Source organism: Cynocephalus volans, chromosome 14 (assembly GCF_027409185.1).
Source record: "Cynocephalus volans isolate mCynVol1 chromosome 14, mCynVol1.pri, whole genome shotgun sequence".
In the NCBI taxonomy this organism is placed as follows: domain Eukaryota; kingdom Metazoa; phylum Chordata; class Mammalia; order Dermoptera; family Cynocephalidae; genus Cynocephalus; species Cynocephalus volans.
Window position 1 is genome coordinate 88,331,051 of NC_084473.1, and position 23,347 is coordinate 88,354,397.

At 38.2% G+C, this 23,347-nt stretch overlaps 1 protein-coding gene across 1 annotated transcript in view; it reads left to right on the plus strand.

Moving 5' to 3' along the window:
- The window catches only part of NPHP1 (nephrocystin 1), a 50,342-nt gene that overhangs the window by 23,024 nt on the left and 3,971 nt on the right, over positions 1-23,347 (plus strand). The window contains exons 12-18 of the mRNA XM_063078171.1: positions 5,266-5,340; positions 7,137-7,247; positions 8,348-8,430; positions 10,270-10,346; positions 11,249-11,348; positions 19,384-19,496; positions 21,536-21,609. Coding sequence (XP_062934241.1) covers positions 5,266-5,340; positions 7,137-7,247; positions 8,348-8,430; positions 10,270-10,346; positions 11,249-11,348; positions 19,384-19,496; positions 21,536-21,609 — 633 coding nt within the window. The remainder of the gene's footprint in view (positions 1-5,265; positions 5,341-7,136; positions 7,248-8,347; positions 8,431-10,269; positions 10,347-11,248; positions 11,349-19,383; positions 19,497-21,535; positions 21,610-23,347) is intronic.

The window sequence follows — 23,347 nt, forward strand, 5'->3', positions numbered from 1 at the left end:
ACAACATTGATGCAATGGGTAGATTCCTGGAAAGCCATAATTTACTAACCTGACACAAGAAGAAAAAGAAAATTTGAATAATCTCTGTTAAAGAAATTATAAATGCAGAGAAATATGTTTCCACAAAGAAAACACCAGGCCCAAATGGCTTCTTCCACATGTTTAAGGAAGAAATAATACTAAACTTATACAAACACTTCCAAAGAATCAGTAAAGAGGAAATGCTTCCTAACTCATTTCATAAGGCCAGGAAAAACATGATACCAAAATATGACAAGACATTACAAGAAAGAAAAACTACAGTATCTCTCATGAATATAGAAACTAAAATATTATTAAATTGAATCTAGGAGTATATAAAAAAGACAATATATCATGACCAACTGGAGTTTATTTCAGGAATTCAAATGTACACTCCTTTGTAACCAACATTTAATATTTGAAAGTCAATCATTGCAATTTGCCATATAAACAGAACAAAGAGGAAAAATCATGTGGTCATTCATTTAAAAAAAAATTCTGTACAAACTAGGAGTAGAAGGGAATTTCCTCAAATTGGTAAAGTGTGACAAGAAAACATTAAAACTAGCATCATCATACTTTTAATAGTGAAATATTGAACACTTTTTCCCTAAGATCAGAAACAAGTCAAGGATTTCCAAGAAATAAAAAGATAATTCAATTTTTTAAATGGGCAAAAGACTTGAATAGGCACTTCAAAAAAGAAAATATATGAAAAATCAATAGGCATATAAAAATATACTCAACATATAATAAGTCATCAGGGAAATGCAAATTAAAACCACACTGAGAGAAACAACTATATGTTATGTACAAGAAGCTCATCTTTAAGTATAACAGTATATGTAGTTTAAAAGTAGAAGGATGGAAAAAGATAAACCGTTCAAAAGATATTAATAGCAGACAAAGAAGACTTTAGATATTACATAAAGATAAAAGATAATTCACCAAGAAGACATAACAATGCTAAATGTGTACACACCTAACATCAGAGCTTCAAAATACATGAAGTAAAAATTGATAGAACTGAAAAGAGAAACAGGCAAAGCCACACTTATAGTTGGAGACTTTAACACTTCTCTCAGTAATATGTAAACATGTGGACAGAAAATCAGTAAGGATATAAGAGAAGTGAATAGCATATTAAAAAATTAGATCTAATTGATATTTCACCTCAAAATAGTAAAATACACGTTCCTTTAAGTACATATGGAATATTCACCAACTCAAATGGTCCTGTGTCAGAAAAACCTAGACAAATTTAAAAGAATTGTAATCATACAATGTATGTTTCTTGACCAAATGGAATTAAATTAGAAATCAGAAAGATAAGTGGAAAAATTTTTAAATACTTGGAAATTAAACAACAGACTTCTCAATAATCAGTGAGTTAAAAGAAAATTTCAAGGGAAATTAGAAAATATCTCAAACTGAATAAAAAATGGAAATGCAACATAACGTAATTCGTTGGGATGTTAGCTAAAGCATTGCTTAGAGGGAAATTTATAGCACTAGATACTTACACTAGAAATAGTTGTCACATCAATAGCTGAAGCTCAATCCTGAGGAGGCAGTGCTTGAGCTGAGATCTGAGGGGTGAACAGGCCTTAATAAGGAAGGGAAAAGAGAAGTGCGTACCTGGCCAAAGGCACAGCACAGGCAAAGGTTCTGTTGGGAAAGGATTTGGGAAGTGGGAGGCCAGTGAGGCTGAGTGGAGAGAGCAAGAGGAAGTGCAGAATGAGATGGAGTGGGAGATGGCAGGAAGGGATACTGTGGATGACACTGTAAGCCATGATTCCAAGTTTTGTTTTAATCCTAAAAACAGTAAAAGTCATTGAAGTAGGTGACATGATTATACTGATGTTTTGGGAAGATCTCTGTCTCCTCACTGAAGAATGGATTGGAGGGGAGCCAGAGGGAACATTAGTAGACCATTTAGGGGGCTATGGCACAGCGTGATGGTCAAAAGACAAATTGTCATCTTCAAGAGAACACATTCTGGAGCCAGTTTGCTTAAGATTAACCCTGGCTCCACCCTTTGCTGGATGTGAGACCCTGACCAAATTACTTGACCTTGCTTTTTCTCTTTCCTCATCTGGCACACATCTCTTAGGGTCTATGTGAAGAGTAAGTGAGTCAATACAAACAAGACATTTAGAGCAGTACACAGAACATAGTAAATGCTTTGTAAACGTGACTAGATGAGAGATGATAGTGATGGGCTAGAGACGTAGAGGAGGATAGGAGATTTGTGGATAGAGAGAGATTTGGGAGGTAAGAATCAACAAAATTTGGTGATGGGTTGGATATAGAGGGGGAGGGAGGGTGGGGTGTGTCAAGCATGGCAGTAGGTCCCCAACTTCTGCATCTGGATGAGTGAGATAGGGAATCCCAGAAGAGGATCGGCTTGGGGGGAGTTGATGTGGGCTGGGTTTTACTCATGCTGAGTATACTTCTGACTGCCAGCATGATGAAAGTGCCTTTCTTTCCTCCATCTGAACTTGGAATAAATAAATGAACTCGTGTTATTACAGTGATCCTCCCTCATTTCTATACTCTGCACAAAACCACTGCTGTGAATGAGCCAGTAGGTGTCGTCAGCAACCCAGAAGAGATGAACGGCCTTCTTTCTCTTAGATCTGGTTTGATACTTTTTCCTGTACCTCTCTATTCTCACATATGAGAACATACAACAAAGACCGGAATTTTATTTTTGAATAACATATCAAAATAATAGAACTTATATTATATCAAAATAATAGTTAATTTATGAAACAAAGTTATGTCCGATTTTCAATTTGCGAAGTTACAGAATGTATTTAATAGTTACACAAATACTTATGCTATTTACTTATTTAAGAGTGCTTCTTTAATAAATCTAAGCGTAGTTACAAATAAAAAGCATTATTATTAAAACTAATCAATGTGGTACCACCTCCCTAATGGCTAAGTAAGCTCCTTTCGGACCAACCCGCCCAGCAATAGCAACCGTACAGAAGCAACCACCTGAAGGCACGGCAGAGCCTGCAGAGTGGGCAGGCATGAGAGGGAACCTCGGGCATTTAGTCTGCTGCTTTATTATTCGTTTTCTCTTTGTTCACTCTCGTTCTTCTTCCTCTGTTTTCTTTTTCCTGCCTTCTTTTGTGTTACTTGAACATTTTTTAGAACCCCATTCTGAATCATCTGTAGTCCTGATGACTGGATCTCTTTGGATAGCTTGCCTAGCAGTTGCGCTAGGTATTATTTTACACATACCTAATTTACTGCAGTCTACTAGTGTCAACATTCCAGTTGGAGTGATGAATACAAACCGTACCTCCTTTTAATTCTCTTTACCCTCCCTCATGTATAATATTGTCTTAAATGTTTCCTCTACATACAGTGAGAGCCACATCACACAGTATTGTAATTTTCATGTCAATCATCAAAGATAATTTAGAAAACTCTAGAGAAAATCTGTAATGTTTACTCATATTTTTACTGTTTTCATTGTTCTTTTTTCCTCCTTAATGTTCTAAGATTCCTTCTTTTACCATGTCTTTTCTGTTTAGAAAATTTCCTTTAACCATTCTTTTAGGGTATGTCTGCTGGTAACAAATTCTCTTATACTTACCTGAGAATGTCACCATTTCTCCTTCATTCCCAAAGGATGTTTTCACTTGGTATAGAATTCTCAGTTTACAGTTCTTTTCTTTCAGCACTTGGGTTTATCCTGTTTGGGGCTTGCTCAGCTTCTTAAATCTGTGTGTTTATGTCTTTTGTCACATTAGGGGGTGGGTACATTGAAGCATAAACTCAGTTGAGCAGAAGTCCTTCTGCATTCTTAATGCAGTTCTTAATGCTGAATTAAGTATCGAAATTTTTTTAAAAATTCTTGATTACTTCATCCTTTGTATCTGGTTTTGTGCGGAAAACAGTATGATTCTGAGCATTTATTCATCATCTGGGGCTGCAGTTTTCTCAAACGTATAGTGAGATGGTTGGACCAAGTCCTTTTTAGCTCTCAGAGTCTATAAATCAAGAAAGATGTAAAATTATCAAGCAAAAGAAGTTACTCCTAAGTCTAAACTTCAATATCAGGATTCACCAAGTTGAAAAGATAAAAGCAGAGATACCATGGGATTTCAGTTTTGATGACAGCAGAGGACTTCATGAATGTTAGAAGTAGGAAACATTTGAAAAACCAAGAGGGACCTTAGAATAAATAAATGCAGTCTTACATTAATAAACAGGTAATAATCAGAAGGAGTTTGTACTCCAAGAGTACAGATTGAGAATATATATTATTTCAGGAAAAGTTTAAATAAATTAATATATTAGTTATTGAAGGAAATGCAGATTTTGTTTATATGGAAAACAACTCAGCTGCCCATATAATACTCCTAGGAGCCTACTAAGAGGGACATGGGCGGCAGTAAATTGAATTTGATCTAATATGACACATTTGGGGTTTGTTTGTTTGTTTGCAGCTGGACAGTACGGGGATCAAACCCTGGACCTTAGTGTTCAGCACCACGCTCTGACCTACTGAGCTAACTGGCCAATCCTGGGATTATTTTTAATTATATTTAAAGCTCAGTTTTGGAAGTGTTATACTAAAATATTTTTATTTAAAATAAAAATTACGTATTATCTGTTCCTTTGGAAGATGTCAATTTTGGCCATAACTCTACAGAATTTGAACTCTTTTGTTCCTTTTGTGTTTCATTGTTTTATGTAATTATAGTATTAACTTCTTCAATACAGCATTTTATAAGAGATTAAATTGCAGGAAGAATATAATTTATGGGCCTAGAGATCTTGAAGAAAAATGTCACCGTGTATCCGAGCTGTTAGCATTGTCTGTCTTAGTGAAAGACATTTCTATATGAAATGCTTATATAGGTCACATGTCTTAAAAGGCCATTTTTACCTAAAATTTCACTTACTTTTCTGGTAAACTTGTCCCAGATATTAAGTATTTCACTTAGTATATTACTAGCACAGTCTCCAAGTCTGAATTCATTTTATCAGTTCCTTCATTGTTTTATGAATAAAGTACTGGAACTTGTTTTTCAGTAATTATTTTACTTGATTTAAAAAGAAAAATAAACATTACGCAATTGCATGAAGTAAAAAGTGAAGGTCCCCCCTCCCCATCTGCTCCACCCAGTACAGCCACTGTTAACTCTCTGGGACGTGGAAGTGGTGATGTTTCAAAGCACTTTCTACAACACAGTCTCAAATGGGAAAATCTCATTTCAGGTTCTGAGCAACATTCATACAGTTAGAGCCACATGGCAGCCTAAAAAGCCCAAAACATGGACCTTTTCTCCCCAGGTAAGTAATCTGCTGCGAGAGTGGAATTAAAAATGAACTTCCTGTAGCCATTAAGTGTTAAGCAATTGATTTCTAAGGTGAGGCTGTAAATATGTAACATATTTATATTTAGCATGGAATACAAGGGTACCTCAAAAAGTTTGTAGAAATATAAAATTAAAAGGTAACAATTCTCTACATGAACTTTTTAAAGTACCCTCGTATATGGAGCCAGATTTAAATCTTTAGTTTATTTTTTAGTCTTTGAGGACTTTGACAAAAATTACTCATATTTCTGACTCACCAAATTTATAATTCGTATGAATTTGATGGATTTCAGGGTTCAATTCTAGAAAATGTCCCTTTGATGAAAAATGAAAACAAAAAGATAAAATTTAGGAAGCAGTTGTTTTTCAAAAATGAAATCTTCCAACTGCTAATGAGAGCTGTGCTTTCTTCAGATAAAATCAAGGGTGACGCCTAGGGACTGTGCATTACACCCAGGTACTGTGGACTGGAATAAAGTGAGGTGGTTTCAAACCACTGAGTCGGTATTGCATAGAAGCTGGTGAAGACAAACGATACCATGTTCTTTTTGTAATATTAACTGTCTGTAGTTTATTTTACTTGATTTTTTTCTACCTCCTAGGTTTTATTAGTTTAGTATTTACTTCCCTCCCACAATTAACTCCCTTGTGTTACTACACCCTAAGAAATCCTTAATTACCCTTCCTCAAAAGATCTTAAAGCGAGATGGAGCTTCAGTGAGAGGGCACAGGTGTAGATGAGCCCCGCTGCTTTGCTTGTGTGCTGCCTGTGTCCACACTTGCCCACAGCACAACTCCTGAAGGTCCAGCTTGACCTTCCGAGCTCCCTGCCTCCCATGGGAAACACTGCTCGCTTGTCTTTTGGCACAACACTTCACAATTCTGATATTGCATCTCTGTGTATGTGAAGTGTACAGGGTAAAATTTTCTAATGTTTTCCCAGAATATAAATTGTCAGGAGGGATAAATAATAACTATGTGTTACTTTATTAAATGAAATTAAGCATAAGACATTCTTCCTAGGTGTGTGGGGACCTACACGTTTGTAGGGAAGAAACACATATGTGAAGAATAACAATATCCTCCATTTATGACCCATGTGCTGGGCCCTTATGTGCGTTATCTTATTTAATCCTGAGAGTAGTCCTGTGGGGTGGCTACGGTTGGTAACTATCACTCTGGTAGTTGGGAACGGTTATGAGGCTCCAAGTGCTTTGGATACACAGAGGAGGAGGAAATTAGTTCTATTCTTTATGTTCAGGGAAGGTTTTGTAGAGGAGAAATAGACCTTGAAGAATGGGTAGGATTTTACAGGCAAGAAAGTCAGATGCGGTTGTCTGGGGAGAGGAAACGGAATGAGTGAAGGGGAAGAGAAAGGAAATTCACAAGGTGCAGTAAGGGAAGTGGAGCAAATGCGTGCATTCAGTCTTTAATTTTAGTTCTGTTTACAGAAAACAACGGTTGATATAAATATCTAATAATGTGTGCAAACCATTTGTGTACCTCTTCTGGGGACCTAGGTACAATACTTGTTTCGTATTAGCCTCTACTCTAAGCAAAGAAACGAAAGTGAAGGTATTTACCATTAACAGAGAAGTTACATTTTTAATTTCTAATCGTTGATATCAGATCAATCAAATCTATCTTTTTGTTTTGCTTAAAAGACATATGCCATAATGCAAAGGCATAACCATTTACAGATAAAGAGGGCTAAAAACCCCTTCCCACTTTCAATTTTTATTAGTAACTTTAGTTTCTTTATCATTTCAGGTTACTGGCATCTTGCCATGCTTGCTCGATGGTGATTGTTTTATCAGGTCCAATTCTTCCTCTCCAGATCTTGGAATATTATTTGAACTTGGAATTTCTTATATTCGCAATGTATGTCACTTGAAAGATAAAGCTTTATAATGTATCAGTTAAAAGGGACATTTTTAAAATGTCTGCATTTACAAGTAAAATAATTGAGGTTTTTATGTGTAACAGAATTTTAATCCCTTGAGGAATGAGAACAGCAGTGATTATAATTTTATGTATAGTGCTGCTTTTTTAGTAGCATTTAAAATAAAAATATAATTACTTTTATAGCTTGAGTGAACCTCAGTGCTTTTAAAGAATCAAAATTTGGAAAGGATGGGACTTGGCAGAAAGTGATAAAAGGTACTCAGTGGCATTCCTGCACAGTGGTCCACCTCTGTCCTTGAAGGGGCACAGTGCTCTCAGCCTTGTAACTGAGGGTTTTAATTAAGGGACCTGGCAGAGTGCTAATGTTTATAAAAGGGACACCAGAAGCTTGTGTTAACTTATGTCATATAAACTATTGAAACAATGGGTATGGGTCGGTGCTAGTAATTAAATGTCTCCATATTCTAATAATAGCTTGAGAGGTGTATTGTATACACTTGGCATTGTGGTGACCCAGAGAGCCATTACAGAGAGGTTATATTAATGGTATTACATCACCCTTTTATTTCTTCAAGGCAAATTCATCCATGTGTGTCGTGGGTGGGTAGAACAGGAGCAGATCCCCCAAGCAAGCCCTGGAGGCCTCTGGTAATTAACAGTGGAGTAAGATTCCAAGCACATGGGCACTTGAATGATTAATTCCTGCATTCCATCTCTCAATGAAACAAAGCTTCGTAATCCCATGTAGTATTGATGTGATTTGAGATCAGTTCACAAAATGTTTATATCACTCAAGAGACAATAGCAATAGTTGCCATATTGTCAGGTTTAAGGGATTTTCAAGACCAATTTTGACAAAATATAATTTTCACTTGACATACTACCTTTAACATCTGACCTGCAAATAACATGGTACTCTGCTGTGTTTCATTTTGTTTCCTTGTGAAGAACTTTTTAATTCTAAAGGTGAATACTAATTTTGTTCCTTTAAAAGGACTTGGTATGTGCTTACAAATTTGACTAGTTCAGACTTGTTTTATTTAGGAATAAATAAAACTACTTGTTTTATTTCCTAGCCAACTGGTGAAAGAGGAGAATTAAGTTGTGGCTGGGTGTTTCTTAAACTTTTTGATGCCAGTGGAGTTCCCATTCCAGCAAAGTAAGTTGGCTGTATGTTCCTTACAAATAAATCATTTTGTAGAAATTCATATTTTAGAATCTAGATATCTCAGGTCTGTTTTATTAGCATTTCAGTAACTTTGGGGCAGAGGCTTTTAATGTTGATTTTAGTGTTGTTTAAGGTAGTATATAAAAATAGCACGCATTGCCTCATCCTAGGGAGGAAGAAATGACACACACAGAATAGGTATTTTAAAAGGTGTTTGCACTGGCTGTCTGCTGAGAACATTCCTTTAATGATTTCCTATGGTATTAGCACATTTCACCATGTTGAAAACAGAGCCTAATTCTCTTCAAAGAGTGGGGCAGCTAAGTCCAACTTCCCAAGGCCCTCCGTGACTCTGCATTTCTTCAGTAGGTGGGACGTTGCAATCATGGTGGCAACCGCTGTAAACAAATTTAACCCTTATGATCAAAAGGCAGACTGGAAGCAAATACTTGCAATATATACAGAAGAGACAGAAGATTATTCTTCTTAATATAAAAAGAGCTCTAAAAATTAATAAGAAAAAGATAATGCAAATTTTCAAATGGGGGAAAAAAGATCTAAGTCTAGCATATAAACAAGAAATTCACAAAAGAGATACAGATGGGCAGGCAGTAGGATGACGATTAAGATCACAAGTTTGAAATTATAAAATTCAAGGCTCTGGTCCCAGTTCTGCCTGTGTAACTGTAGGTGGGTTCCTTAACACCTCCAAGTCTGAATTTCCGCTATCTTTAATCTGGAGAATTGTAATAATTCCTACCCCAAAGGCTTGTTGTGAAGATTAATTGAGATAATGCTCCCCACGTGGCCTCTTTCCTGTTGGGCAGAGGTAAACGTCCTGACTCCGCTAGTCCTCTAACGTCACCCCAGTGGGAGGAAGTGGGGTGGATGTAGAAACCCAGGTTTCTTGTGATTGTTTTTTCTTTGCTTTTTGTTTTGTTTTAATATGCTTAGGGTTTTTAGTTGTACTTAGTGGAAGATATAAGAAAAGTACATCTACTTCATCTTTCAAGTGAAGTCACAGCTATTGTTTTTTTAATGAAATCCATGCATTATATTAATATTTTCAGTGTGTACTATTGTATGAAAAATGTAAGTTGCAGAATAGTATGAATACTGTGACTCCAGTTTTGTTCATTAGAAACTGTTTGTTAGCTTGTGTGGGTGGTCTACATAAACTGTTGCCAGAGGTTGCCTCTGAGCAACAGAATTGGGGAGGTGGTACAGTAGGATCAAGGGGCCTTTTACCTTGTACTTTCTACACTTAGATAGTATGTAACTTCAAATGAAAAGCATGTGTTAGTTTTGAAATTCACTGTTTATATATTCGTTTGCATTTACATAGAAAAAGATAGGGCAGGAGACTTAAGCTACGGGAGGAAAAGATAGTAGGGATTTTTCACTTTTTTCTTATAATTTCCATGACATTCAAACTATTACAACAATCTACGTTTACTTTTGTGTTTCAAAAATAATATAAATTCACAATGGCTTTATTTCAAATAATGATTCAACACATTTGAAAAAATACATTAAAAACAGTTATTACTTGTCATTAACACAAGTCATTAAAGTCAAAACACTTTAATAATAACATCAATTAATCTTTCTCATTTCATGTGGAAAATATATTTTCTGTAGTTCATAGGTGAGAGAGACTTTATTTGCTAAAATGGTATCTCATGGAGGATCAACAACTATTATTCTTATTTACCAATGAGAAATCAATAAAACATCTGTGAATATATTTGTGCTAAAAAATATGTCCCTACTGACTCTAGTGTTTACAAAATGCCCGTGTATCCATCATGGTGTGCTATTCTTTTATAGAACTTATGAACTGTTCTTGAATGGCGGTACTCCTTATGAAAAAGGTATTGAAGTGGACCCGTCAGTATCCAGAAGAGGTACAGCTCTTATGTGTCACCTTGCTTTCATTAAAGATTAAACAAACAGAAGGTGTGTCAGAGAAGGTATTCGTGTTCTGATAAGCATAACATTTTTCCCTTGGATTCACATTTTCTAAATGTCATTAATATTAACCTTAATCATCTTTATCTAAATACTTATTTTCTTGGTAGCACATATGAGACTGTAATGTAGGAAATCATGAAGAATGAGCGCCCTGCATTAGTTCCTTTCCATGGAACATGGGCTGATACTTGCGACTGATACAGAAATAATGGAATAGGCTACTTCAGAGATTGCAAATTGCTTAGGGCTAATGGTGTAGACATTCAAAATTGTGATACGCATGCCTAGTTGCCCTCCAAAAATATTGAGCATTTTTTAGTGTGTTCATTGACCAAGCACTACGCTAGATGAATGGGGAAATGGAGAGCGAGACGGATAACGTCACTGCCTGATAGAGTTCAGAGCCTAATAAACCTGGAGCTCCCCTTTTGCTCCTTGGTTATCCCTCTTCTAGTTCAGAGACTTAAAACACACACCGCTGCTGCTGTCCCCGCAGTGCTAGTCCCGGCTTCTTGGAACAGGAAGGAGTCTGGGGTCTGGGATGCAGTTGGTTCTACCTGAGCTAGACATGCTTTTTAAACCCCCCTTTTTTCCTTTGTAATCTGGCAGCAAAAATGCTGGGAAGCATGTGACATAGTGGCCAGTTGGATACCCTTAAGGAAGTCCACAGGCATGACATCACACTTTATATTAGCTCATTTAGGGTGTGTGGGTGACTCCTGCCTTTCATACAATTTAGCACCGCTGGTTGGTATATTTTTATCAAATGTTTGTTTTATTATAGTCATTATTCCAAGCACTAAATAAAGTGAGATTTTTTTTTTTTTTCTGAAAGCGCATGGCAGTGTTTTCCATCAGATGATGACTATGAGAAGGCAGCCTCAACTTTTAGTAAAACTGAGATCTTTGAGCAGAAGATCAAGAAACGTACTGAGGTTGGTTCCCGCTTTTACCTGTCCCGTGAACTTGGGAACATTCAGCATTTGTAGACCATCTCTGCCTTTGGCTTTTCCTCTGGCTTCGTCATCTTTTGCCAGTTATTTTCTTCCTCTTTAATTCTTCTGTCAGACATCAGTAGGGAAATGGCATAGTAGTAAAGCTTAGGTTAGCTTACTCTTCTACTTACTAGTTAACTCAAACGATGGATTTAGTCAGAAATCATTAGACACTTTTGACTAAATGGGGCTTACCAGTGCATGACCCTACCCTCAGGGAAATTTTTAATGTCAAGTTTATAGAGGTATAATTTAAATGCAGTAAAATTTACCCTTTTTAGATTAGAGTTCTTTGAGTTTTGACAAATGTATTTGGTCATGTGACTACCACCACAATCAAGACAGAGAATATAAAGAAAGCTATCACTCTAAATAAAGCTATCTCATGTCCCTTTGTTGTCACCTCCCCAGCCCCAGCCTCATCTATTTTCTTTCCCAACAGTTTTACCTTTTCCAGAATATCATATAAATGGAATGATACAGTATGCAGCCTTTTGAGTCTGGCTTTTTTAACCTAATATAATGCATTTGAGATTCACCCATGCCCATTGCATGTGTTAGAGGTCTGTTCCTTTTTTTTTTTATAAATAGTATTTCATTTGAAGGATATACCACAATTTGTTTATCTGTTCATCAGTTGATGGACATTTGGGCTGTTTCTTGGTTTGGGCAATTATGAATAAAACTGCTCTAAATATTTGCATACAAGTTTTTGTATGTGGACATATGTCTCCATTTCTCATGGGTGTAAGTGCCTAGCAGTGGGATTTCTGGCTCATCTGTTGTTTGTTTGACTTGTAAGAGATTGTCGTACTGTTTTCCAAAATGACTGTACAATTATACATGCCCACTAGCAATGTACGAGAGTTTCAATTACTCCATATTCTTCACAGCTCTTGGTATTATCAGTTTTTCCTGTTTTGGTCATTTTAAGAAGTGAGTAGTAGTTTTTCATGGTGGTTTAATTTGCATTTTTCTCAAGGAGCTTCTACACTGTTAGAATCCCAGATCTATCAATTTCTCACTCAGTGCCCTCTTAGACAAATCATTTAACCATCTCTCTCAGGGTCTCTGTGTGTACATCTTTAAAATGGGCATGATAATAATATCAATCCCATAAAGCTCTAGTCAGGTTTAGTGGGAAAAAAAGCATGTAAAAACTTAGCCAGTACTTATAGTGTGTGGCACACAGTAAAACAAAATAGGGTTAGCTATATTTATTTAGTATTAAAATTATCTTATCGTAGATAAATGTAAATATAATGCCAGCATTAATGGAGCTTTGTCATAGAATTTGTTCAAATGGAGCTGTGCTCTTTAGCTGGTAAGATCAGGAGGATTCAAAATAGACTTTAAGAGATTGGAAGGATGTGGCTATGAGAAGATGTAGAGGAAAGGAACTTCCTGCAAAGGGCACACAGGGGACAAGTCGGGGGAAGGAAGAGTATAGCATGGGATGGAGACTGATGCAGTTGAACTGTCCCACCATGATTATCAAGATCATTGACAAGTAGGGAAATAAATGAAGACTTGGTGTACCGACCTCTGACTGGTTGCTTTTCTCATTTCAGCTCATGGTCTTAGTTTAAACATCCTTTGTTCTTGTCTGTAATACTGAAATGTATTTCAATAGTGGGAACAGTTAAATCTTTCAATAACCATTAATAATGCGTTGATGGGTATTATTTAACCTTGGCTTTATTTTTTTCCTGAATGTTCATAGAGCCTATAATTCTGCTTTTTGGCCAATCTTTCCTTGGAAAATTGTGGTTTCTCAAGATTAGAAAAAAGCAGCACAGTAGCAGTCTTTGTAAAAGAAAAGGCCAATCCTGTTTGGCTTCATTCTTCCTACCTCGTCAGCTGCCCACTACTCATCTCGTTGATAAGCCTCCAAGAGACCCCAAAGCACCCCCAAGCGTGTCTTTCAGATCTAACTCCTAATAGTGTTTCTTTGGCTCCCAAAACTGGTCTTCAGATACTTTTACAATCTCAAGATCAAATTTGACTGCATAGTTCAGAGTTCAGGAAGGCAGCCCGTTCTTCTAATGCAGTGAATGCTCTTCTATAGGCTGTATTTTTTTTTTTTAAAGATGACCAGTAAGGGGATGTTAACCCTTGACTTGGTGTTGTCAGCACCACGCTCTCCCAAGTGAGCGAACCGGCCATCCCTATATGGGATCCGAACCCATGGCCTTGGTGTTATCAGCACCACACTCCCAAGTGAGTCACGGGCCGGCCCTTAGGCTGGATTTTTAAAGAAGGGTCCTGAGTCCTTGTCTTCCAGACCTCAGGAACTGAGGCATTTGTTTGATTACAGCACATGGTAGGCATCTGAAAAACGTTTGTGGAATAATTTTAAAGTAGAAGTCTTCCCGCTAGTGTAAAAGTGTCCTTCTCGGGAGCTCTTCTGGGCCTCCTGCTGTCTCTGGCCTCCCCTGCCTTGTCATGGCGTGTGCTCTTCTTTCTTCCCAGAGCCCACAGAGAGACGTGAGTGCTAGCTTGAAATTGCCATTCCACTTCGTATAGTCCTGAAATGTCCACTCCTGGTAATGTAAAGTGTGGGTTGGGGCACTCTGCTGGTGCGATCCCAAACATAGGCTGACTCTCACAGAAACCAAGCCATGGGCACAGTGAAACCAGAGGCTCGGCCTTGTGGCAGGGCCATGGGCTGTGGTTGTGAGGGCTGTGCTGGGGGTTCAAGGTGAAAGGCTGAGCACAAGCATGTGAGCTTTAGGGCATCACTGCTCTGAGCCTGTGCATCCTGGAGGTGGAGACTGAGGCAGGACTGATCCATCTCAGCATCCTCTCTCCCCCTGACCTGCCACTTCCAGTGGATGGGAGAAGACACAGAACGACACCAACAGTCCTCTTCTTCCTTCAGAGGTACACCCACCTCTGTCCCCACCTTCCCTTGCTTACAAACTCCACCTTTGTTTAGCCAAACTTCTCTGCTCTAAGGGGAAAGGACAGGGCCTCTTTCCATTTTGCCAAGGGACACACCACAGTGGAGACACGGCCAAGGGCAGGAAGCACAGTTAGAGTTTACATTAGTCCCATTTTTACCTGGTATCCTTGGGCTTTATGCTGCCCTCTCAACCAGCCAACAGTCTTACCCATGTATATAATTTTAGATGTCAGGAGACTCGTGAAAATGTGAATGAATCAATGCAGAGCCATCTCCTCCACCAGGAAACAGCATTAGAGTCCTGCGCATGGGGCTCTCGTTTTATGGAGTCGGTCATGGTCATGGTGACCCTGTCAGCATGAAAAGAAAGAGGGAGCAAATAGATGCTTCAGTTTCACCAAGACTTGCCTTTCTAATTTTGTAGCTGTTTTCCGAAGGGGTTTAGCTTGCTGTTATTTGGCCAAAGTCATGTTTATAAGCCCCTGAGGAGGGATTTAGACTCCCAAACTCCCAGAGCATGAGTTTTAAATGCCAAGAAACAGTCTGTAGAAGTAGGCTGTGTGTGCGTATGTGTGTTTGTGTATATAAATTTGCTGAAAATTTATTTCCTTTTGCCTTTTCGATACATTCCATCTTTTTTCTTTTCTTCTTCCATTGTCTCGTTGCTAAAGGTAGATAAGGCAATAGTGTTACTTGCCCAAGGCCCATTCAATACTTTTGCAGCACTTCTGCCTCCAGAGTTTGGTGGTCTATGCAGGGGGTCAGAAAGAAGTGTATTTTTACTTCTTCAGCTCAGCTAAACTTTCGTAGCCCAGAACTTTCTGGCCATCTTGAGTTTGGGAAAACCAGAGGATTTCCCTGAAGAAAATTTAATAACAGGCAAGCAGAATGGCCTCACATGGGAGGGTGCCAGGAGGAAAGGAGTGCCCACACTGTGGGAGGACCGAGGCCTGCCAGACAGATGGAGTGGGCAGGCCGGCAAGAAAAAGAGAGCCTCGCAAAAGGAAAAGGAAGGAAGGTTCCACCCCTTCCCCCAGCAAAATCAGTGGCTGTTTTTCAGCATGAGCCAGTCGAGCAGCTGAAACACTGCCCATGTGGGCTGTGAAACAGAGGGCAGGATGTATAACAACCCTTGGGAATGACAGCACAAACCCTGAGAAGATATGCAGGGTCATTGAGGCAGCTTAAATGGCCCCCTGCGGCCAGTCTTTGAAATCTAAGTCAGATATATACAAGATCAGAATTATAGCGGGGCTGGAAAAAGACAATTTCTGGCTTTGTGTATCAAATACCTTATATGAATGTAAATGTGGTTAGAGAACCTGTCTTTCATATTTGGATGTTTCCAGGAATGCAGAGTTTAGGGAGTGGCCAAGGGTACTTACCTAAATTCCGTGAAACTATTACCCATGGAATCCATCGCTCTTGCACTACTGTAGGGGTCACATTCGTTCTGATTTCTTCTAACAGTCTGGAAGCCGGAACTCTATACCTCTGTGGTAATTTTTCCTTCTAAAATTCTCATTCCAGAATAAGACAAAAGATTAATTTATAAAAATTAAGATCTCTTTTTTAATGTTTGTAATTTTTCTTAGCTCAAAGGTATCTTCCTCTTTGATAGAGGACATTGTTTGCAAGGTTTTTGAGATTTCTTTTATGGTCTTTCTTCATGTTTAGTGATAGAGTTCATGTATTTCTAAAAACAGCATTTAGAAATGTATATTTAGAATGATCCAATACATTTTCTTGAGTATTTTCTAAGGTTAACTCTTGTGCTCCCTATATTCCTAGTAAGTATTTAGTATGCATCATGTGTCAGAGTTTTAATGCACTCATTTTTCATGTTAAATTTTTTTCTATTTTTTTATTCCTAAGTATTTTATTCTTTTTGATGCTATTGTAAATGGAATTGTTTTCTTAATTTTCTTTTCAAATTGTTTGTTGTTAGTGCATAGAGAGACAACTGATTTTCACAGGTTGATTTTGTACTCTGTCACTTAGCCGAAGCCATTTTTTAGTTCTAATAGTTTTGTTTGTTTTTATGGAATCTTTAGGGTTTTCTACATGCAAGATCAGATTGTCTACAGAGATCATTTTACTTCTTCCTTTGCAACACTTCCAGTGCTGTGTTGAATAAAGTGGCAAGAGCAGAATCCTTGTCTTATTTGTTATCTTAGAGAAAAAGCTTTCAGTCTTTCGCCATTGAGTGTGATAGCTGTGGGCTTCTCACATACGAGAATACTTTACAAAGTTCGTGGAAAAATAGAATTGAAAGGTCATACAATCTTTCCTTGAACTTTTTGAAGTACGCTTGTATATTCTTTATTATGCTGCAGTACTTTCTTTCTATTCCTAGTTTGTTGAGTGTTTTTTATCATGAAAGAGTGTTGAATTTTGTGCTTTTTTAGCATCGACTGAGAAAATCATTTGGGTTTTTTCCTTCATTCTGTTGATGTAGTATATTACATTTTTTTTTTTTATTGAATCAATTGTCACATTGATTTTTGTATGTTGAATCATCCCTGTGTTCTATTAATAATTCCCACTTGTTCATGATGTATAAGCCTTTTAATATGCTTTTGAATTCAGTTTATTAGTATTTTTGCATCAATATTCATCAGGGATATTGGCCTGTAGTTTTCTTTTCTTGTAGTGTCTTTGTCTGGCTTTGGTATGAGAGTAATACTGACCTCATAGAATAAGTGTGGAAGCATTCCCTTTTCTTTAATTTTTTGGAAGAGTTTGAAGAAGATTGGTATTAATTCTTCACTCAGTGTTTGGTAGAATTCTCCAGTGAAGGCATATGGTGCTGGTCTTTGGAGGGGGGGGAGGTTTTTGATTAACAATTAAATCTCCTTACTTATTACTCTGTTCAGATTTTCTGTTTCTTCGTGATTCAGTCATGGTGGGTTTTGTTTTTCTAGGAATTTGTTCATTTCCTCTAGGTTACTGGATTTGTTGGCATACAATTATTTATAGTACTCTCTTATAAATGTTTTTATTTCTGGTAAAATCAGTAGTATTGTCACCTATTTCATTTCTGATTTTAGTTAGATCTGAGTCTTCTCTCTTTTTTACTTAGTCAGTCTAGCTAAAGGTTTGTCATATTTGTTCATCTTTTCAAAAGCCAGTGAAACCAATTGCTTTCATTGCTTTTCTGTTTTTTTCTATTCTCCGTTTTGTCTCTCTGTTCTAATATTTATTAATTCCTTCTTTCTGCTAGCTTTGAGTTTGTATGTTCTTTTCTAGTTACTTAAGGTGTAAAGTTGGGTTGTTGATTTGAGATCTTTCTCCTTTTTTAATGTAAGCCCTTATAAGCTATCAGTTTCCCTCTTAGTACTGCTTTAACTGTATCCTATATGTTTTGGTACATTGTGTTTTCATTTTCATTTGTCTTGAGATATTTTCTAATTTCCCTTAAGATTTCTTCTTTGAGTCATTGTTTATTTGAGTGTGTTGTTTAATTTCCAATGTTCTTTCTGCTTTCAAGTTCTAGTTTTATTCCATTATGTTTGGAAAAGATACTTTGTATGATTTGTCTTTTTTAATTTATTAAGACTTTTTTGTGTGGCCTAACCTATGGCCTATCCTGGAGAATGTTCCATGCATCCTTGAGAAAAATGTGTATTCTGATATTGTTGGGTAGAGTGTTCTGTACATGTCTGTTATGTCCAGCCAGTCTATAGTGTTGTTACAGTCCTCGCTTTCCTTATCAATCTTTCGTGTGGTTGTTCTATCCCTTACTGAAGGTCAGGTATTGAAGTCTCCTACTATTATTGTAGATCTATCTGTTTCTCCCTTCACTTCTATCAATGTTTGCTTCATATAATTAGGAGCTCTGATGTTTGGTGTATATATGTTTATAATTGCTATATCTTCTGGGTGAAGTGACTCTTTTATTATTATATAATCTCCCTCTTTGTCTCTTGTAACAGTTTTTTGGCTTAAAGCCTATTATGTCTGATATTAGTGTAGCTAACTCTGTTCTCTTTTGGTTACTATTGCAGGTGATATCTTTTTCTATCCTTTCACTTTCAATCTATGAGTGTCCTAAGTCTAATGTGAGTCACTTGTAGACAGCATCTAGTTGGATCTTGTTTGTTTTTAATCCATTCTGCCAATCTATATCTTTCAATTAGAGAGTTTAATCCAGTTACATTTAAAGTAATTGCTGGTAGGGAAGGACTTATTTTTTTTATCATTTTATAACTTGTTTTCTATATTTCTTATAGCTTCTTTGTCCTTTATTTCTTCCATTACTGCTTTTCCTTGTGTTTAATTGATTTTTTATACTGACATGTTTCAATTCCCTTTTCATTTTCCTTTGTGTATATTCTATAGACATTTTCTTTGTGGTTACCATGGGGATTACATATAACATACTAAAGTTATAACAAACTATTTTAAACTGCTACCAATTGAACTTCAAGATTGAATTTTATTTTCCTATTTTTGATCTCTTACTATATACCAGGCACTGCATTAAACACTCCATATGTACCTCATTTTAATCATTTTAGTAACCTTCAGAAGTGCAGGTATTACTTTTTGCATTCTACAAATGAGGAAACCAAAGTACAAGGAGAGTAATCAATCCGAAGTCACATAGCTAAGATGTAGCAAAGTCAGGAGTCAGTCCAGGTCTATCACGCCCTCCCATGTTCCACCCAGCACTGAACAGTCTGAACTCGCATTTCCTCTGTATTCACCAAATCAGGCGTGGCTACCACATGCCTTTGTTGAAGCATGTAGCTGACTAGTTCCTTTCTGTCCAAAACGCATAATTGATGACTGGTTTTTTATTTGACATTTAACGTGGGTGTATGTGCTCAAATGGAAACACAGGAATGGCAAGAGAGTTGAGACCTGAAAGTGCACACATAAAAATATAAATTATCTGAAGGTTACTGTGGCCAGCTTGTGGTGGAAATTTTCCTTTGAATTGTTTAAAGTTTTTCTAATAATGAATCAAAATTTGGAACTGTTTATTAAAGTAATATACATTAAAAAAACACTGCAGGTTGTATTTTAGGGGGCTGTTTAATGAATACAGTTTTTCTTCTTTAATAGTCTACTGCCAGAAACATTAATTGGAAGTATGTGCACCATTCACTTGTTGATATTTTATCGACAAGTTCTTGGAGATGTGCTCCTGAAAGACAGGATGAGCTTGCAAAGTGCTGGTAAGGAGTCTTCGCCATTTCCTTATGTGCAGTAACACTTCATGCTTTCTGTAAACGTAACCTAGACCAACCTGTATCTTCTGCTCTGAACATGATATTTGGAATAAAATATTTAGAATAGCATCAATGTCAATACATTACTTATGAGACACCTTCAGATGCTGTAAGAATTGCCTCCAAAAAGAAAACCAGTTTAATTTTATTGGATCATCTTTGAATTCAGTTAAATCAGTAAGCAGATGTGTCCTGGGTGCCTGCTACGTGTCAGACATTGTGCTAGGCTCAGTGGTGAATGAGACAGGTATGGTTATTCCCGTCCTCATGGAGCAACAGACCTCAGACACAACATTCCATGAGAAATCCTTTGCAGCCGTTTAAAATAAGTGCTCTGAAGGAAAATACACAATGAGAGCATGCACTAGACAGACCTAGGTGGAAGTAATATGTAGAGGGATGAAAAGCTTCTCTGAGCAAATAGTATTTCAGACGAGACCTAAGAGAGGAAGTGAGTATGTGGAGGCAGTGTGGTAGGAGGGCTCTCTCTGGATAGAGGAACCAGCATGTCTGAGGACCTAAGGCAAGAAGATGCACATGTCTTGAAGGGGTTGAAATTGAAGTCAGGCGAGTGTGGATGGAGCAGAGTGAGAGGGAGAGCCCTACAGTGGCTCAGCACTTGTGGACAGGCAGCGTTCATGGTTAGACAGGAGTACTCTCAGGGGCTTACCACCTGCATAGGTGGGTAGAGATGGAGCTCAAAGGCAGAGAAGCACAGAACTGTTTAAATCAAGGAGTTATAATTCGAGGGGCAGGACAGTTTAGCCTTTTAATTACCACTTGCCTTTGAGTTTATTTTAATAAGTCTAGGAAACTTCAAGAACAACATGACTTCTAAAGAGGAAAAGGCTTACTAGTTTTTATGTAAGGAGACGGTTACTCAGAATTGTTGACTCCATTTCAATTTGATCATTAGAATAAACCTAAAGACATCAAGAAGAGGTATTTTTCTCTGCTGTGGACACAATATTATAGACTGTATTGCCCTTGCCATTTCAAAAGCATCTGTCTGCTTTGGTTTGAATGTGTCCCTTTCAAAATTCAAGTGTTACCAATGTGATGGTATTAGAGGTGGGGCCTTTGAGAGGTGATTAAGCCATGAGGACTCCTCTCGGTGAGTGGCATTAGGTGATTTTATAGAACAGCTTGAGGGAAGGAATTAGTTTCGCTTCCCCTTCCTTCTTCTATAATGTGAGGACACAGCATTCTTCTCCTCCAGAGGACACAGTAAGAAGGCCCTCACCTGACCTTGGACTTCCCAGGTTCCAGAACTGTGAGAAATAAATGTCTACTGTTTATAATTTATCCAGTCTCAGGTATTCTGTATAGCAGCACAAATGGACTAAGACACGTCTTTCCTGTTGTGCTTCTTTGCACAAGTCTTTCACGTGCCATTATTTATTGTGGAATATCAATATGCTCCTCTCAGTATTTAGTCATGTGGCCAGTATCCCCAGTTCCTGATTCCTTCTGATTTATCCACCACTGTTCGCTGGCCCCAGACACAAGTCTGGGCTTCGTCTCTGTGCACTGTGGGCTGGAGTCAGGCCTGAGCAGTCTGACCTCTCTCTCCCTCCTTTCCCCTGGTGCTTCCTGGTCCCTGCTCAGCCTTCCAAGTGCCTCCTAATCGGAAGATTCCTTTAACCACAGCACAATCATAAGGAGGAAGGAGAGGTTGGGAAAAACCAGAGAAAGAACATAATTTTCTATTCTTACGCTGTTCGGCGCCACTTCACCCCTCAAGCTAAAAGCTCCAGTTATTCAGTACAAGACTCATTTCAGAACTCCTGGGATATGGGTGTAGGGACAGATGGAGGTTCAAGAGACAGCTTCGAGCTCTCCTAGAAGTTAAAGTGTGTAGAATGTGTTATCAGCAAATCAATTGGCACAGTAATTTTAATTTGAATGAATGTACTTATATCTATTGCAGCCTGATACATTGAGAGAAGTTTGCATAAAATACTTCCTGTTCTTTCGTATTTCAGATTTAATTAGTCATCCGATGCTGGCCACCTTCCCCAAGCTCTTGGAGCAGCCTGACGTGGTGGATGCTCTCAGGGTGGGTAGCACGCTGCACGATGGAAACCTGCTGGGTTCTGAAAGCGGTTACACACACTGCGTCCATGAGTTCTGTCCCCTACTCTAGGCCGTTTTTTCCCTAGTAGGATGATGTCTCCCAGTCTCTGTCCATTGTCTAGCTAACTCATCCTCCCAATCTCAGCATGAATGTCACTTCCCAAGGGCTGCCTCTGCTGACCCAACAAGCAGATGGATTGCCTGCTGTGTACACTATTGCAGTCTCTCGCCTGCTTGCTTCTTGACTTAACATGGCCTCTGATTGTGTCCTAAGAGCAAAAATCCAAACTGGTCTGTTCAGTAAATCAAGGGGGAGTCAGTGTATGCATATCATTTTTAATTTAACTAGACATTACAAGGAGTTTTCAAAAAGTTTGTGAAAAAATTCATATTATCTTTTAATTCTGTTTTTTCATGAACTTTTTGAAGTGCCCACATATATTGTGTGCTCTGTGAAATAGCAGCTGGATATTAGGTTGAACCATGTGAAATTTCCAATTTTTAGCCATTTTGACCTTCAAAAATAGTAGCTTCTTTTCTTTTTCTACCTACGTAAACCTAGAGCAAAAAAAAAAAAAAAAATAGCAATTTTGTATGTTTCAACCTAATACATCAGAGTCAACAACAAATCTTAGAAGACCTGTGTGCCTGTAAGGCAGGTGCACAGGTAACATGCCAGGAGCCATCAGGGAAGTATAACCCAGGAGCTTGAGGATTTAAAGAAGGCAGCAGATGAGGATCAGGACCCCATTTCATAAAGAGGTCCCAGGTGAGAGGGGCTTCATAAAAGTCTGGGACCACATAGGGTATTGGCATGCTGAGATGGGGTAAAGACATTCCAGGTGGAAGAACCAGCATGAGCAAACATTTTTGAGGCAGGAAGGAGCAGAATGTTCTTGAGAAGAGCAAACATTCCAGTTTGGCATGTTGGAGGCGAGTCAGGTTGTGTTTGTTGGATGGGCAGGGTCAGGCTGAGGCTCAGTGGGGAGGGTGAGGAACGTGGTAGGTGTTAGGTAACCTGGGAAGGTGTTTGCTTTAGGCAGAGTCCTCTGACAGTGCAGAGAGGTAGAACCACACTCGTGCAGGAGGGAGGGGAGCATGTGAGGGTGACTTCTGTTGGTAAGTGGGAGGTCACAGGCCTGACAGCAGAGATGGACTCATCATCTGCAAAGACTTTTTTTTTGTGACCGGTAAGGGGATCGCAACCCTTGGCTTGGTGTCGCCTGCACCGCGCTCAGCCAGTGAGCGCACAGGCCATCCCTGTATAGGATCCGAACCTGCGACGGGAGCGCCACTGCACTCCCAGCACTGCACTCTCCCGAGTGAGCCATGGGGTTGGCCCTGCAAAGACTTTTATTAGACTTTCAAACTGATTCATATGCTGGCTTGGCTGGGTCGGGGGTGTCAACAATAACATTTTCAGCAAAGAGGGTTAAGAAAATGTTCATGGTATATGATCACCTGTAATTTTAGATAAGTTCTTTTGACACCGTAGCCAGATAATGTAGAATTTCTCATTCTTCCCTTATAAATTCATCAGTATCATCATATGTATTCGTTGCATAGAATACACGTGTACTGATTCATTCAACAGGGATTTCACAAGAGCCCACAATGGATAAGGTTCTGTGCTGGCCACAGGAGTATTTCTCTAAGTGTGTAACAGTCACAGAATTTGAATGTTGGTCTTAGGAGGAACCTTAAGGCTAATCTAGTCTAAA